At 36.6% G+C, this 18758-nt stretch overlaps 1 protein-coding gene across 1 annotated transcript; it reads left to right on the forward strand.

The window, feature by feature from the left end:
• The first annotated feature begins 4653 nt into the window (after window positions 1-4653).
• Window positions 4654-13801, forward strand: LOC137716441 (PH, RCC1 and FYVE domains-containing protein 1). Its single transcript, XM_068455899.1, has 9 exons — window positions 4654-5320; window positions 6899-6985; window positions 7404-7493; window positions 8146-8226; window positions 8351-8545; window positions 8628-10766; window positions 11883-12029; window positions 12509-12894; window positions 13249-13801. The coding sequence occupies exons 1-9, from the start codon at window positions 5252-5254 to the stop codon at window positions 13379-13381; spliced, it is 3327 nt and encodes a 1108-aa protein (XP_068312000.1). The 5' UTR covers window positions 4654-5251; the 3' UTR covers window positions 13382-13801.
• The last annotated feature ends 4957 nt before the right edge of the window (window positions 13802-18758 follow it).

Here is an 18758-nt window from a genome sequence, read left to right on the forward strand (position 1 = left end):
TTTAGTTATTTGAGTAAACATGACAAACACTGTAGACAACATGAACTTTGTAAACTTAATATATATGCTCTGCTACATCGTCTGTAACTTCATGCATATGCTAGCTGGCCTCAGTTATCCGATCCATTGCTATTTTTCACATTTCTCCATTTGGCAGAATCATTAACCTGAACTCTACAATCTATATAATTGCACAAACAAAGCTCGTTCTTTTTTTTTCTTGGACCACTTATAGCTTTTAGCCTCACAGATCGTCAAAAAGTTGAAAGGCATGACGAACTACACGCTTTAAAACACCGACAGAACGAGGGATGCCTCACCCACGTTGGTAAAACATTGACTTGTGCTAACCTAGCAATTCTTTTTTGTTGGACAATAGTACTTAGTTAGGGTTTATGTGGTAAGGAATGTTAGATCATGGATAGATAAGAACACCGTCGATCCCACTGAGACTGGAAAAGATTTGGAGTTTGGACCACTGCCAGGAAGAAAGTATAAGCCACTTTTTGTAAAAAGTGAACCTTTGAAGAAAGTTAAAGTTGAGTTTCACAGTAAAACCAACTGGCAATATGAAGAATAGCCTAACTATTTATAAGCATATACAAGGTCATTCTTCTTATCAATGAAGGATTCATTCTCAATATGCCCCCTCACGCATGACGAATTTTCAAGTCTAACACGTAAATAATATAACGGAGTGACGTGGAGCACGTGTGACTGTTGAACTTCACACATAAGACAACCTGCTCTGATACCTTAAAGAAAATTGGAATTTCACCATAAAACCAATTGGCAATATGAGGAGTAACCCAAATATTTATAAATACATACAAGATTCCTCTTCTCATAATACGAAATTCATTCTCAACAACTTTCCCATGTTGTTGATGTCAACCAATGGAAAAGCCAAATGCTCTTGTTAAGAGCATCATGCATGAACGTTTGTTAAGGACACATGCATGGTAATAATTTACCCATAAACAAGTAATATCGTCTAGCAAACTTCATTTTTTTGGCTATTTTAAAGTCCCTAATTAATCATGTATCTCTATTGCTAAATATGTATTTGACATGCATGCTATTTTTAAAAGGGAACGAAAAGTTTCCGGTACTATTCACTTTAACAAAAAATTACATTTTTACATTAAAAAGTCAATTCTGATACTATTTATTTTATCTATTATTTTATCTTTATCGTTAAAACTTAAAGTTTTCATGTCCTTTTCATTAGTTTGTTTTTTTTTTAAAAACTATTAATATCTCTCATCGTATAGAATTCACTTAACGAGGCGTCCAACTTGATTGATAGACAACAAAGTGGCATGAGATTGTACTTTGAACAAAATATTTTATTTATTTATAATATTATATAGTAAAGTAGATATAAGTCTCTATTTTTCTTGCACATCTTCTTCTTTTTTTTTTCCTTCAACGCACATATGTTTGGCATGGTCGTTATTTTCATTATAAATGGATTTGAATTGGTATCAAGAGACAATATCATGTAATTAGAAATTAAAGTATGCTAGATTAATTAGTCAAGGTCACCAATCAACAAAGTTCAAATTTATTAGTAAATGAAACACAAATCAATCAACTAAACTTAGTTTACTATAAGTTATCCTAGTCAACAATAGTCCAGTTCAATACACATATTAACAACTAAAACATGCAATGAGGAGTAGACACAGGAACTAGTCAATAAGTACAGATTTGTTAGAACAAAAAATCCAGATTCACGAAACAAACTTAGTAGACTAGTACATTAGCCTAGTCAACAACAACACAGTTATATCTCACAATGCAGCATTATATAGTTAAACAACTTCTCACAATAGTCCATCAACTAAGTAGCTCATACAACATACCATAAACATATCTAGATATGTAAGCAAGTTTAAGCATGAAGGAACATAAGAAGATTTGATCAAGAAAAAAAAACCCACCTCTAGGTTAAAAAACCAAGAGCTCTATGGAGTCCAATCTACTAGTGCAAATATGGTTCATACAAAGTACCACATCAAGCTTATTTCCTAGATCTAATCTAAGGAACAACTTTACCTTTGTGTAACCTTACTTTGCACGAGATGGAGACCTCTTCAGTCTTCACGAAGAGGCAACTCTAACCTTGAACTCTTCTCCTTGTGGCACGAAGAGCAATATGTCCAATGCAAAATGATATGATAATGATGATAATATGGAATATGGATTCAAAAGACCAGTCAATTCTCCAATCAAATACTTGAAGGAAGAAACCAACGTGAACCGGAAAACTAGCTCTAAATGAAGATTTGAAACTTAAGGCTAGACCATGAAAATAATGCAAACCTATTTTTCAATGATTTGGAGTTTAATGCATGAAAACGGTTTTGCAATGAAGAACTTTACCTAGAAAAAAATGCTTGAGCTCCTAGGGAATCTAAGTTAGAGAGGAAAAAACAAAGACTCTTTTTCAAAATAATCTATCTCAGCCCGAGAGGAAATGAAATCCTCCAACCATATTGATCAAAACCTTTGATTGCTGCAAAACAAGTACAAAAAGACACTTGTCAAATGAAATAAATTATTCGTAATATTTTATTTTTTTATTTGTTTTAATTTTTTAGCTTATTTTTTTAAACTAAATTCTTCGTAATATTGTCACTCAGTAGTACGGTCTGGTGGTATTCATCTCCACTTTAAAGTGAGAGGTCTTAGGTTCGAATATGGTGGATTGCGAATTTGATACCAAATTAGGTTGTGGCTTTACCAAACTCCTCCCCTTCTTAGTATAAAAATATATTCTTTTACTTCCACTTCAACAAAAAAGTGGGATCCGCAATTGCCACGTAATTATTTAACGGGTAGCTTAACATATTTTCTAATTACAATGAAATAATAAGTAAAATATGTAATTAAAATGTTTTAAAGACGTTGTATGAAGATGTAATTGCACACAAACCTATATATGCAAAATATAATATACCCTTGTATTTATTAAGTGTTATCTTATTTCACATTTCGATTTTTCATTTTCTCTTTTTTGATGCACGGCACAACATGCTGAGGCAAAGTTATGAAGGGACCACGATAGTCTCAACTCCATCCCAACATTTTTTCACGCGTAAAAATTTAGGGTTATGTTAATGATTTTCAAGGTTTTTCAGTAGGCTCATGACCCAAATCCGACATTTTTAGTTTAATTTCTTTGATTGAGTTTGATTTGAGGTTGGTGGCTCCTATGGAGTCCAAACAATCCGGTTCTTGTGAGCTTTGAGGAGGAGGGAGAACGGAAGAAAGTCATAGAGACTTGGGGTTTGGGTTTAAGGAAGATGATAATGATGGGGGACGATACCATAGCAGACCAAAGATGGTGATCAATTACTCATCACATGACATAGTAATTTTTGTAAGATTATGAGAGCGTTTCAGATTGAGCCTCATAGATCATTTCTAAGCTAAAATTCTAGTTACACCACTACTGACTAGCAGCGTGGTGAGAAAATAAATTGAAATAAAATGAATATGGTAGGATAGATAGGAGTCCACTATCTCCTAGTGTGAGGAGAGACCTGAAAATCCTAAAAACTTCACTTCTACTACCAGCCTACGACGTGGACAACTTGAAGAACTAAGCAACAAACTCTTAAACAAGAGCAAAACACTTAAAATAAGTATAGAACACAAATTTCAATATGATAATTCAAACAACTTCGACTCCTTCTCTGCCTTACAAATACAAGATTTATCGGCTTACAACTTACAATGAGAATTGTAACATCCCACATTGTCCAGGAGAGTGGATCCTGTAAACCTTATATGTATATTCTCATCCCTACCTAACATGAGACATTTTGGGAGCTCACTGGCTTCGGATTCCGTAGGAACTCTGAAGTTAAGCGAGTTCGTGCAAGAGCAATCCCAGGATGGGTGACCCACTGGGAATTTCTTGTGTGAGTTCCCAGAAACAAAACCGTGAGGGTGTGATCGGGGCCCAAAGCGGACAATATCATGCTATGGTGGAGTCGAGCCCGGGATGTGATGGGGACCCGGGCCGGAATGTGACAATTATTATGAAAAGACAAATAAAATAAAGCTTACAATAAAATTCCTAGAAAACTAAAAGACTTCAATTAATACTAGAAATCTCATAAGCCACAAATTTAAAGCAAGATACATGCACTATAGCTCTAAAAATTCATGCATTTTATTATCACTTTGATCAAATGATATTTTCTTTCAATTATGCATATTAATAGATAATATAGATTTGTTGTGTTGAGATTGAAAATATACGAGAAATGAACATCTTTTTCTTTATTTCCTACACTTTTTTTTAATTTTTCACCAATAAAAAACAAAAATAAAAATAAAAATGTGCATCATTTCATCAATAACAGTAAATTAGAAATCTAGTGATATTTTTTATTACTTATAAATAGAAATTTTGAGATTCAAATTTCGTGAAAGAATAATTTGAAACAACAAATTAGAGAGAAGAAAAGGACAAAAAGACCAAAAATCCAGTGCCCAATGATAAAATATTATTTTTTTTCCCAAGCGTCAGATGACTCAAATTAGAAAATTAACTCGGGTATCCTGTTTTCTCCTGACCTCCTTTTCACTTCAGCCATTCTACTTCGAGGTCTCGCCATCATTTTATCATATAATTTCTTACACTTTTTCTGCGGAAAAAAAAAAAAAAAAAAAATTCCACCTCTCTCTCTCTTTTCTCTCTCCTCTCTCTGCTCTCTCTCTGGATTAAAGCTGTTTCTCTCTCCTCCTCTGCAACTCATAGCCAAATATCAGATCATCCTCTCCTTTTCCCTCACTTTCTCCACTACTCCTAGATTCTCTGTCTCTCCCTTTCCCTCACAATCTCCGGAGTCAGCGACTCGGTGACTCGCCGACTGGCCGCTTCCTCAATTCTCGGAATCACTGAACTCTCGTTCCATTTCTCTCTCGGCTTCGTTCGGCGCCGGACGACGAAGCTTCTGGACTTCACCTGAAGACGTGAAGACTCCAAGACTCTGAGGGTGTTGGCTTCTGTACGGACCGAGGGAGCTGGATTGGAGTTGGACTAAAGGTGGCGACGATGGTGGATTTGAGTGTCGGTGGAGATTGGCGCCCTGTTTGGGGACGAGGATATGGGGTTCCACTTGGCGGCTGAGTTCAGAGTCTGTGAATGGCGGTGTTTGGGTACGAGAGTGGTTGAGTCCCGAATTGGGGTTTAGAACCTTGACTTGTTTAGGGTTTCTGAGGAGGAGAAGAAATGTCGCGGACCGAGAGGATGGGTTCGGATCTTAGCAGGACCGGCCCCATTGAAAGAGACATCGAGCAGGTATTGTTCTACGAATTGGTTTCGATTATTTTTTGGGTTTAATTTTATTTTCTGCTGTTTAATGGTGTTGCTGTAAATGTTGAATGCTTTGTAATTTCCTTAAACTAGTTAGGAGGTGTTATTTGATCCAAAATTGAGTGGTTTATCTTGTTGTATGAGACGCTATATTGGTGGTGGTGGTGATGATGGCGATAATGATGTTGCGAGTTTTGTTCAATGTGATCAAGTGGCAATGAGTTGCTTATTGGATGAAAGGATTATTTGAATGAGATTGTAACTCATGGGATGTGCAGCGGTTGCAGCTTGTGGATTTTGTAGGACTACATTTAGATGAAGTCGTGGAGTTTAGTGTTTGCTAACATTGATATTTGGGGGTGTTGCTCATATGGAGTGAAAGACAATTGACTACTGGGTTTATGGGTTTCTTATTTATACACGTGATTCTGATTTAGCTAGTTATGCATTGTATATTTTGTTCGGGTCACATTATTGAAATTCACTATTTTTTTTTTCCACTGCTTTCTGCGATATGGGTTTGGGGGTTGGGTAGTTGAAGGGAAGTATTTTGGTTGCTCTAAGATTAGGGATGACAGCTGTTTGGGGTTCACGTATGTGTTTAGCAATCGAGTTGCAGTTACCTTGATAAAAGACCAATTTAATTGATTGTTGTTTGATGACATACAATGTATTGATTGTTCTTCAAAAAAAAATGATTGTTGTTTTATCACATACAACGTATTTAATCTACATAAATCAAGGGACCAAAACTGGATCAGGAGCAGTATTTGTTCCTAGCAAGTAGCAAATGATGATGGCTGATGCACATAATTTGGAAAACAAGAAATATGAATGATTTTAAGTGGTTGCAGTGTAATTATATTCATTCAAAAGGGAGGGTTTGGGACCATAGGATTCCAAAGCAAAGAAACATGTCAATTTGGGATTGATTTTAATGTAGTAGAGGTGGAGGATGTTGGCAATATAATCTCGAATTTTCTTTGATGAAAATTAAAATGTAAAAATATTAGATAATCTGGGGCAATAATTGAATAATATGATGGAACTGAATGCTTTTGTAACATTTGGAGATAGGAACTTTCTTTCTTATTCCCACCTTGCTGATAGGTTTCACTTCCTTCTTTCAACACTTCAAACTGGTGCTTAGGAATTTTGCATTCATAACCTGCGGAGCACCTCTTCCCGGGATTAATACAAGTATAGATTGAATTGTTATGAGTGTTTATGTAATCTTTCGCTTAATTCAGTTTGATTTTTCATTGGTTGAATTAAGTGTGCTGATCCTTCAAAGGAATTGTATACCAAATGATAGCAAAACTCAGTATGAATTATTAAAAGGAATTGTATGCTAGAACTCAGTTTGAATGCTCGCTCTTATGTATTTGTGCACGTCTATCTTAAAATGTCTTTGTCCTTTTCATATTTTTATTATTTAGGTGTTTAATGAATAAATAATTTACTTATCCTTTCGTGTACTTCTCTATTATTCTTTTCTTAGTATTTTCTTATCATACACGAAAGTGCTGAATATGTTAGACTCTTGACTGTTTCTTATGACAGGCTATTACTGCTCTAAAGAAAGGGGCATGCCTGCTCAAGTATGGAAGAAGGGGGAAGCCAAAGTTTTGTCCATTTCGTCTTTCCAATGTAAGTTTGATCCTGAATTTTCTTTCTGATTTACTATTGTAATTTTGTGTTTGTGTCTGCCTTTCTTCATATCCATATTGTTCTTTTCTTTTCCTTGCAAGAGTACCATATGCATCCTTTTCTTCCATCCATTCTTAACCCATACTTAAACATAGAAAGATTTAACTACATGATCATATTCAGCACCTACATCAGGCAGAATAAAATCCTATTAAACTAATTAAGTACACCTACCTAGATCCTCTTCAACAGTTTCATCTGATTCCTTTCTCATCAACAATCTTTTATGATATTTATTCATGAGGCATGTAATTGTGGCTACAAGCTTTTGTACTTTTCAATATGGTAGTTTCGTGACACTGTCATACATAATTTTTCCTGTTAATAGATATAATTCATCATTGCTTTCTACTTTCAGGATGAATCCGTTCTAATATGGTTCTCTGGGAAAGAGGAAAAGCACCTTAAACTAAGCCATGTGTCTAGAATTATTTCTGGGCAACGCACTGTAAGTGTCTAACTGCGAAGATGCATCATCTGTATATCTCCAGTCACATGATTTTGACTATATTTATATTACTAATTTTTTTTTACAATGTGGTTGCATGACTATGTCATTTGATGATTTTTTTATTGAAAGATGACGCTGGAAAAAAATTGGTTTGCGTTTAATAAATGATTAAGTTGTAACTTTAACTTTTAAACCAGAAACAACTGATTGTGGACAAGCTAGATATTTTGACCGTATTTGGCCATGGGTTACCTGTTTGTATTTTATTTTTTCTTTTCCATCTTTAAATATATACCACTGTGTGTGTAGTACTGGTATCTGTCATGTGCCATTCTGGATCATAAGAAGCCTTGGATTTCTCTATTCTTGTGCCATTTCTCCTCCTTCCTCCTTGAATTTACTAATTTTAAGGATGATTTTTTTTAGTATTTTGGTTTGTGTGGTAATTGTGATACTGGTGATTCTCATTATAACTGTCATACCTCAGTGGGTGTGCATTTGTGCTTGCATATTTTCTGCTTTTTAATTTAATCAGGAGCTCCATATCTTTATGCATCTGCAGCAACATGATGCTAATGTATGAGTAAAAAATTAAAAGATAAGACTTTTCTGTTTTGTACTGATAAAACATGGCCCCTATGTCTTCCAGCCAATCTTTCAAAGGTATCCACGGCCTGAGAAGGAGTACCAGTCATTTTCCTTAATATATAGTGACAGATCACTAGATTTGGTAAGCTTCAATCTACTCTCTTTGATTGCTATCTTGTCCTTCATTCTACCCTATGGTCATAGTAGAATGGTTTTACTATTGTTTTAAAGTATATATATTCAGTGATATGATTCTTCTGTACTAGATTTGCAAAGATAAAGATGAAGCTGAGGTTTGGTTTAGTGGCTTAAAAGCATTGATATCCCGAAGCCATCATAGAAAATGGAGAACAGAGTCAAGGAGTGATGGAATTCCATCTGAAGCAAATAGCCCTAGAACATACACGCGGAGAAGCTCTCCTCTACATTCTCCATTTGGTAGCAACGATAGCTTACAGAAGGTATGGCTTCTTTTTCCTTTGTATGCTCTTCTTCACTTGCATTCAAAATGTAAATTATATTCTTTTATTTCGTTCAATTCAGGATAGTGCAGATCACCTTCGCCTTCATAGTCCATATGAAAGTCCTCCTAAAAATGGTCTGGATAAGGCACTTTCAGATGTGATACTGTATGCTGTTCCTCCCAAGGGTTTCTTCCCTCCAGATTCGGCTAGTGCTTCAGTACATTCTGTGTCATCTGGTGGCTCAGATGGTGCACCTGGGCAGATGAAGGCAATGGCAATGGATGCTTTTAGAGTTAGTCTATCCAGTGCTGTTAGCTCATCAAGCCAAGGTTCTGGTCATGATGATGGTGATGCCTTGGGAGATGTTTTCATGTGGGGAGAAGGCACAGGAGATGGTGTTGTGGGTGGTGGTTCTCACAGAGTTGGAAGCTGTTTTGGTGCCAAAATGGATTCTTTGTTGCCCAAAGCCTTAGAATCTAAAGTCGTACTTGACGTCCAAAACATTGCCTGTGGTGGTCGTCATGCTGCTTTAGTAACTAAGCAAGGGGAGATTTTTTCTTGGGGAGAGGAGTCAGGGGGCAGGCTTGGCCATGGTGTAGATGTTGATGTTTTGCAACCAAAGCTCATTGATGCACTTAGTAATATCAACATTGAGCTTGTTGCTTGTGGTGAGTACCATACTTGTGCTGTTACCCTTTCTGGTGATCTGTACACATGGGGTGATGGAACTTACAATTTTGGTCTACTTGGACATGGAAATGAAGTGAGCCATTGGGTCCCCAAAAGAGTAAATGGACCCTTGGAGGCTATACATGTCTCATCCATATCTTGTGGACCCTGGCACACAGCAGTTGTAACATCCGCTGGGCAGTTGTTTACTTTTGGTGATGGCACATTTGGTGTTCTGGGCCATGGTGATCGGAAAAGTGTTTCAATTCCCAGGGAAATAGAATCCCTAAAGGGCCTTCGCACTGTACAAGCAGCTTGTGGCGTTTGGCATACTGCTGCAGTTGTAGAAGTCATGGTTGGGAATTCAAGTGCCAGCAACTGTTCATTAGGAAAGCTGTTCACTTGGGGAGATGGTGATAATGGTAGGCTTGGGCATGGTGACAAGGAAGCAAAACTTGTGCCTACCTGTGTTGCTGCTCTTGTTGAACCCAATTTTTGTCGAGTTGCTTGTGGACATAGTATGACAGTTGCTCTTACAACATCTGGTCATGTCTACACAATGGGAAGTCCTGTTTATGGCCAGTTAGGAAATCCTCAAGCTGATGGAAAGCTCCCAACTCGAGTTGAGGGAAAGCTCTCCAAAAGTTATGTGGAAGAGATTGCTTGTGGTACCTATCATGTTGCAGTTTTAACTTCAAGACCTGAAGTGTATACTTGGGGAAAAGGAGCAAATGGTCGTTTAGGTCATGGAAATATAGATGACCGGAACTCCCCAACACTAGTTGAAGCTCTGAAAGATAAGCAAGTCCAGAGTATTGCTTGTGGTGCTAATTTTACTGCAGTTATTTGCCTTCATAAATGGGTTTCAGGAGTTGATCAGTCAATGTGTTCGGGTTGCCGGCTTCCTTTTAATTTTAAAAGAAAACGCCATAATTGTTATAATTGTGGGCTTGTTTTTTGTCATTCTTGCAGCAGTAAGAAATCACTCAAGGTTTCCATGGCCCCAAATCCCAGCAAACCTTATCGTGTCTGTGATAATTGTTTTAATAAACTGAGAAAAGCTGCTGAAACTGGCACTTCATCACAGACCTCTGTAAGCAGAAGAGGAAGTATGAATCAGGGGTCAAATGAGCTTATTGATAAAGATGATAAGTTGGACTCCAGATCTCGGGTGCAACTTTGCAGGTTTTCTTCAATGGAATCTCTGAAGCATGTGGAAACCCGTTCATCAAAGAAAAATAAGAAACTAGAATTTAACAGTGGTCGAGTCTCACCTGTTCCAAATGGAGGCTCACAGTGGGGAGCTCTTAATATTTCTAAAACTTTTAATCCAGTGTTTGGGTCATCCAAGAAGTTTTTCTCAGCTTCTGTTCCTGGATCAAGAATCATTTCTCGAGCTACATCCCCAATTTCAAGGCGCCCCAGCCCACCTCGTTCTACAACACCAACTCCAACTCTGGGAGGACTCACATCGCCAAAGATTGTTGTAGATGATGCTAAAAGGACAAATGAAAGCCTTAGCCAGGAGGTTATCAAACTAAGATCACAGGTATTCACTACATATTTTTATTTTTCAACTAGTATAGGTGCATGGCTCTCTCGCAAGTTAACTGCTAGTGGAAAATTGACTCGATATCTTTTTCTCCTTTCACCAATTTTAATTTCATGAAATAAAGTATGGGAGAACTAATAAAAAGTCCCTTACCGAACCTTTTTTTTTTTTTTTTTAATTCAAAGCCCTCTTAAAGTGTGACTCCTTATTTGTTTTTCAACTAGTATAGGTGCACGGCTCTCTTGCAAGTCAGCTGCTAGTGGAAAATTTACTTTACTTGATATCTTCTTCTCCATTCACCAATTTTAATTTCATGGAATTAAGTATGGGAGAACTAATAAAAAGTCCCTTACCAAACTTTAAAAAAAAAAAAAAAAAAAGATATTCAAAGCCCTCTTAAAGTGTGACTCCTTATTTGTGTAGTGACGGAAATTAAACCCCTACAACTTATTTTAATTTTGGAGTTTTGAAGAGTATCCTCATTCGTGATAATTTAGCTATTGGTGAGAATTTTTAAGAAATCACAAGTCTGATTCTTTTTGTAATTCAGGATAGGAATTATACACAATGGAATGGTAGAATTCAAAATCGCTCCCCCCTCCAACAAAAGAAATTATCTTTCAACACGAACATTAAATATTCCTTTTGGTCAAATTATTGCCAAATTAAAATTCAATTACCGAGTTGTTCAAATGAATGGAGGAAACAACTAGCGATAATTTTTTGGGCAAAATTGATCAACAGAGTTGAAGATGAATATTCTCAAAGGAGTGGGAGACAACGTTGCATGAGTTTTCGTGTTTAGCTGAGTAGGAAATGTAGTAAAGAGTGAATAAAGAGAGCAAAAGAAAGAAATCAACTGGTGAAAAAGAACTGTTTTCAGGGATAATTAAAAAGAAACGTACCAAGAGAGAGAAAATAACATGATTGTTTCAATTTATTATTCTATTTCTACTTTTAGAAATATGACTTTTAATAGATAATTGATTTTATGAATCTACTTTGTTCGAAGAAGTGTTGGCTGTCCATTCCCTTCACCAAGACCCAACTATTCATATTAGACCTGTTCAGTTTTCTCTTTGAGCGTTTTGTCTGACTAGTATTATCTTTCAGGTTGAAAGTCTTACTCGAAAAGCCCAACTAAAAGAAGTTGAGCTGGAAAGAACAACTAAACAGCTGAAGGAAGCAATAGCAATTGCAGGTGCGGAGACTGCAAAATGCAAAGCAGCAAAGGAAGTGATCCAGTCACTTACTGCCCAAGTAAGAATACGATGGATGTTTACGTGCTTTGGTATAATACTTCATTGTTATTTTCTAACCATTGTCTCAAATGTAATTTGTTAGTTAGGGATTATTAATTGTTCTTTATGTTGTAAGGTTTGCTATCTTTCGAAAATGTTACTAAATGTACTTAAGAGTTCTTCTTCACCAGAAACAGGGAAGAAATGGCTTCTCAGATTGATTCTGGTTGTCATTTGACATGTGGCGACTGCTTGCTTAGTATGTTTGTAGAGATTCTTTTCCTATCCCACAACAAATGTGTATGACATGTTGAACCATATCGAATTGTCAACGATAATTATCTACTGTGCCATGTGCTAAAATAATTTTCCTAAGTCAGTTCTGGTGATCTATTTAAGTGGCCGGAGACAAATAAATCCTTACTGTATATTGTCACTTGTGCTCTTGTAGGCCAAGTCTTGCTGATATTAATTTTGTGTTTTGTATATGTTGACCAGTTGAAGGACATGGCTGAAAGGCTGCCTGTTGGAGCAGTGCGGAATATCAAATCACCCTCTCTAGCTTCTTCCTGGGGTTCTGATCCTTCCAATGAAGTTTCTATTCCTCTGATTGACCGATTGAACGGTCAAGTAACATTCCAAGAACCAGACTCCAATGGATCAAACATCCAATTGCTTTCCAATGGGTCCAACACCACCAGTAACCGCAGTTCAAGTCACAACAAACAAGGACATCTAGATGTAGCAACCAGAAATGGGAACAAAATTAAAGAAAACGAATCTCATCATGAAACTGAATGGGTTGAGCAAGATGAGCCTGGTGTATACATCACACTTACTTCCCTACCAGGAGGTGCCAAGGATCTCAAGCGAGTTCGTTTCAGGTATACTGTACTTGCCTACATAACAGTACGTGCCTATGCGGGGGTGTGTTTTTCCCTTTCCGATAAGAGTGTGTATATGTATATATATAGTATAATGTTCTCTTGCCAAACTCTAGACTGTTTTCAGGCAAGAATCTACCTAATAAGTGGGTTGGATTCATAGATTGCTTATGTTGCTACAGTGTCTGTGAGAATAATAAATATATATATATATATATATATATATATATAGAGAGAGAGAGAGAGAGAGAGAGAGAGAGAGAGAGAGAGAGAATTTTATATGCACTATAGAAGTTTAACATATCATTAGCATACTCATACTGTACTCCCAATTTATATCATTGTTGAATGCAGTCGGAAGCGATTTAGTGAGAAACAAGCAGAACAGTGGTGGGCAGAGAACCGAGCAAGAGTATATGAACAATACAATGTGCGCATGGTAGACAAGTCTAGTGTAGGCATTGGGAGCGAGGACTTGGCTCGCTGACTTGTGGGAGCAGTCATCTGTAAATGGAATTGATATTTTTTTCAGGTTCAAGCTTGGGTTACGAAGGTCTAATTCGTTAATTAGCGTTGGCTTTCATTCTCATAAAGGTTTGAAGAAGCAAAGGTTTGGTATAGGAGGGAGATTTTAAATGGGTTTGATTGCGTTTTTAATTTTTTCCATTTTTCTCTAATTTTGTTGTATTCCAATTTTTCCCTATGTTCCTTGTGTGGGGGTTTGAGGGTGAGAAATGTAAATTCCTAAATGTGTTTACGCAATGGTTCGTAACGTGTATGTTCGAGTCATCGCCTACGCTAACATGCGCGCATTGTACATGATATATCCTTCTCTACGCTGCCATATGATGTGAAGTGCACATAATTCACCAATCACAATTTTCTGTACTGGAACAATGGAACAGTTGTAGAATCGACATCATTCCCTGGCGAAATGGGAGTTTGTTAAGTACTAAAGTAAAACAACATCATTCCCTGGCTTAGAGGGATGTCCTAAATTCTAGGGATATTCTTTTAATAGGTTTGAGATAGATTGTGGGAAATGACAAGGACATTCAGGTCTTGACCCATAATTGGGGTTTTCCTTTCCTTTTTTTCCATCTCTTACCTGAATCCCAAAGAGGGAATGCTTATTGGAATTTATGAGTGATTTTATTGATAATAGTTGGAACAAGACCTTATTGATTTGTCCTTTTGCTAATGGCGAATTCACTGTAAAGTCAGCAACTTGGTTGCAAGTTGAGCAACAAAGTGTACACCCATATGTTGTGTTATTGAATAAAATGTGGAAACTTTAATTCCACAAAAGATAAAATGGTTTTGTTGGCTTCTTTTTTGTGGGAGCCTTCACAGCCCAGACACAACGACGAAATTATCAACGGTGCACTCTACCACTAACCTAATAGCCTGCCGTGCCCGGGGTTTAGGTATTTTCGACTTCTCGTTTTCTATAGGTATGCAGACATAGATTCGATTCCCGTAAGGGATAGGTACTCATTCCCGGCCGCTTTAGGCTCCACACACGATTGAGATTTCACAGATCTTTTCCTAATACTAGTCTTGTTTGTCCTTTTTGTAATATTGGTGAAGAAGATCAACAACATATTTTCATAAGATGCAACTTTGCTCAAGAAGTTTGGAGAATATCCAGTGGCCCTTCTCCTGTTAATGTTAGGATGCATTTAATAAATTGGATAACTCAGAGTTGAATGGTAGCGATGAGGTGGAGTTGTTTGATTTTAGTAGGGTTCTCCTCCTTTGCTAGCAAATATGGAATGATAGAAACAATCTGATATTTTGAAATAGTAAGGGTCCATCCTGCCAAAGTTTCAATGGTGGCCGCTACAGTTGGTAAAGAGTATTACAACACTAATAGAAGCCCAAGTTCAATTCGTATCTCAATGTTGTTCATACATGTCCTTGCATCATTAAATGAAATGCTCCTACTCCTACTTTGAGGATCCCACCACCAACTTAAAGGACTCGTTTAGGGGCTTTAAAGCAATATTCGAGTCCCTAAAGAATACTGTCTGGATCAAAAAGTCCTTATAGTATAATTGCTAAATATAGAGACTAAAGTATTAAAAATCATTGTTTATTTCGTTGGAGTATTGTGATGAATGCTAAAAACCAAAAGCTATCTCTACCATTGATTTTTAAAGAGATAAAAAAAATGGTACATGAGAACCAAATGAGAAGATGCCCCCACGTGGGTGGTCGACAAGGAAAACAAATAAAAAAAAGTAGTTGTTGAGCACAACATTCCCACTCAAAATCAACATGGTCCCACTCTTTGAGTCTCTATACACAGTCCTCACATTTGAGGATTTATTTGGGATATACAGCGAGTCCTTATACATTGGGATACTTTAAGGGCTTCAATTCCGGTCCATTAGAAGTCTTAGGTCCCTATATTTAGGGACTCTATTTAGGGCTGATTTGGTATTGCTGTGCTTTGAAAAAAAAACTGCTTCTGCTGTGCTGTGAGAATAAGCAATTGTGAAATAAAGCAGTAGAGTGTTTGGTAAACTTTTTTGTAAAAGTGCTTTTGAAAAAAAAAAAAAAAGCAGTATTATAGTGTTTGGTAAACTTTTATGTAAAACAGATGTGAAAAAAAGCTGAAGCTGAATGTTTACCAAACACAAAAATAGCTCTCAGCTTTTTTTTATACCATCTTTTTTTTCAAATCATCTCTGTACCAAACCAGGCCTTAAAGCCACCATTGGATGCTCTAAGAAGCAGCATGGCCCAAACACCAGATTAAGATCTGTATAACCTAAGAAAAGTTGCCCAACAAGGCTAACTGGTGGGGTCGTTAATCTATGAATATAATACGTAACACTGTTAATCAACCAGATAATACGTGCTCTTAATTGTATCGTCTATCACATCTTCCCATTCAAACGACTAACTATTAGTAATGAAAATGTTTAGACGTAGAATCAATAATCCATTGTCATCCAACGGTTAGGATATCTGACTCTCACCCAGAAGACCTGGGTTTGATTCCCGGCAATGGAACTTTTTTAAATTTAAATTTTTATTTTTAAAATTTTAATTTAAATTTAAATTTTTAAAATTTTAATTTAAATGTCAAGCCCTTATGTTTGTTGGATCAATCTTCTAACATTGAACACTGACGAAGGGAGATGGCTGAGGAAACTAGCTGCTTCACACACGTGTCCACCGTCGCCGCTGAAGGTGGTGCCGTCGGTATTCCTCTAAAACACCCTTCACAAATCATCTCCAAAACCCTTACTTATATATTCTAAATATTGTTTTTCTCTGTTGAATATCTTGAGTTTGTGGAATCATTCATTTGTTCTGTTCTGTACAATATTTTTTCATTTGGGGTTTTGAAATTTTGTTTGTAGGAGAATTTTGGACATTGTAAATGCTTGTTGTTTGGTTTCTTCAGATGAGCATGCTTTGTAGGTATTCTTATTTTTTGTTGTCACTTGTAAATTGGGGTTGTTTCTGTCACTTTTCTTGGGTTTTCAGTGAGTGGGGTTGAAACATGCTCACATTCTTGTTTTGTAGGAAGGAAGTATATCTAAATCTATTTTCTTCAGTTTCCGCATCGTCCCGATGGATATTCAGATGGTAGGCTCTTGTTGAATGAATTTGTTTTTTATGTTTTCACAAATCTTTGATGAATCCTGCACACTGCCTTAGGAACCACAAAAAAGGATGAGAGTTAATAGAGGGTTACTAACCTCATCATTTATGGTCTAACTTTGATCCCATTTTGGTTTGTGGTTCAAGAACATGAGATTATTGTAGAACAATTTAATTTGTCAAGTTTAGCTGTCATTTTGCTGAATATGCAGATGAAAGAATCTTGCATAAGCACTTTCTATAACCCATTCAAGTCTTATCAGCTTTCTAATTCGATGATAACAAGTTTTTTTGTATTCGAACCTGGAGTGGAATTCAATTTATATGTGGTATCGAAATGTTATATAATGTTTAACATTTGTGTCAAGTTCAAACCTAGAAGTAGTTGGATCGAACTGAAAGAAAACAAAAAAATATGCATTTCTTCAACTAGACATTGCACAATGACTATCATTTTCCCTTATCTTTAAACAAGCGTCATTCGCGCGACAGTTTTACCTTGAGAGTTTTCTGGATCACTAATCTTGGAAGATCGTTTTTCATATTTCTGTTATTTTGCCTCTAGCAGAATTCATAGAGCATTTTCGTCCTTGATTAAATGGAAACCAGGGTGGAATTAATAAACTGAATACTATTTGTAAGCTATGTTTCGGGTTCATGATTTAAAAGTTTGACTGAGGTGATTTGCACTATTTTATTTAATCACATTTCTATGTTCAGGTGCAGAGTTTGGTACATATGAGGCTCAATGGTTTAATGTTGTAAGGTTTAAGGAGCATCTTGGGCTGAACTTCAACTTTTGAGGTTTCAGTCAAAACAATATTCTTCTACACTCTCATCACCTTTTCTCTACTACACCTTGAATGGACACCACAAAACTATTATGTCTCTTAAGAAGCGTTTTTTTTTATAAGAAACAATATAGAGGCTGATATCTACATTTACATCTCGCTCCTAGATCTCTACTTCATATGTGCAAGTGTCTAATCAGCTAAAAATGTCTTTGAAAATGCCCAAGACAAACGCAGTTTCTTGGAATGTTACGATTTCTGGATATGTGAAAGTGGGTTATTATTTTGGAGCTCTGGCTATGTCGGCCGACATGAAAGAAGCTGGTGTAATGCCAAATGCCATCACAGTAACTAGTATCTTATCGGCTTGTTCGCAACTTGCAGCACTGTAATGCCTAAAACACTGGACACTTTAGATGAATATGAAGCCCTCGAGGGATAAAATGTTGTTTGTTTACCGTAAACCTTAATTTGGGCAGGTATGCCATGCAAGTTTTTGTTATGTTATACTCTTTGTAGGTAGGGCTGCACATATCAAATGATTTTGTCAGAGAAACTTTGAACAATACAGTACGTTATTTGAACAATAAAGTTCTTTGATGCAAATGTTCCGATCATAATATAAACCATGTGCATTTCACTATTTCCTCGTACATTCTGTTTTGCTGAATTGCACATCTTGGTTTTAGGCTCTTTTTGTTTCTGTAATAACATATTAGATTTCTACACTGATCAAACTAAACATTTTCAAAAAGTTGAGTACCTTTGGTTGCAAGGAGACCCCTGTACAAGACTGTAATTTAGAAGAAGCACCAAGCACAAATTTTGTGCTTCTGCAATATTCTACTTTCCTTTTTGAGGGAAGCATAAAACTCCCTTGAAAGATCACAAAGTGCTCAGTCCAAGGGTTAGCTGATTCGGTAAGGGGTTTTGCCTCTCGATTAGTGATGATCTAGGGTTTATGGTTACTTTCGTTGTCACCTAATTAGCATTTTCTCCATTTTTTTATTTAATTGTACGATCTAGGCTATAGAGTATAATTCCTGCATCTTAATTTGTACAATGTAGGATTAGGCGTATACTTACTTGTGGCGGAAGGTGGATGGAGGCGCAATGGAGAAACAATGGTGGTAGTGCAGCTTGTTTTGGTCTTTTCTTAGTCGCTCGGAGTTTGATACATCGTCGGAAGCCTTCAAGCTACTTTGTTGACTTAAAATAACAAAATTTTGTTCTGTTTACTCAGTCCTGGTTTTAAACATAAAGTTAGAATTCATGATGTTTCTGCTACGCATCGTGATACGGACCATATGGTTAAGACACAATTGAAGACTTCATGTGGGCGATGACATTTATGGACATGATAGTTTGTTTCAAGTTTTCCTTTCGGCCCATGTCATGGACATGGGTTACCAATCACCAAACTTTGCTTGTCAACCACTGCTGATGAAATTTGCG

This window comes from Pyrus communis, chromosome 14 (assembly GCF_963583255.1).
Source record: "Pyrus communis chromosome 14, drPyrComm1.1, whole genome shotgun sequence".
NCBI lineage: Eukaryota > Viridiplantae > Streptophyta > Magnoliopsida > Rosales > Rosaceae > Pyrus > Pyrus communis.

Excerpts from the sequence above, each read along its gene's own strand:
- LOC137716441 (XM_068455899.1), top strand. The coding sequence starts at position 5,252 with ATGTCGCGGACCGAGAGGATGGGTTCGGATCTTAGCAGGACCGGCCCC. Across the intron at positions 8,227-8,350 it reads GTGACAGATCACTAGATTTG|ATTTGCAAAGATAAAGATGA; the intron begins GTAAGCTTCAAT and ends CTTCTGTACTAG. Across the intron at positions 12,895-13,248 it reads CTCAAGCGAGTTCGTTTCAG|TCGGAAGCGATTTAGTGAGA; the intron begins GTATACTGTACT and ends TGTTGAATGCAG.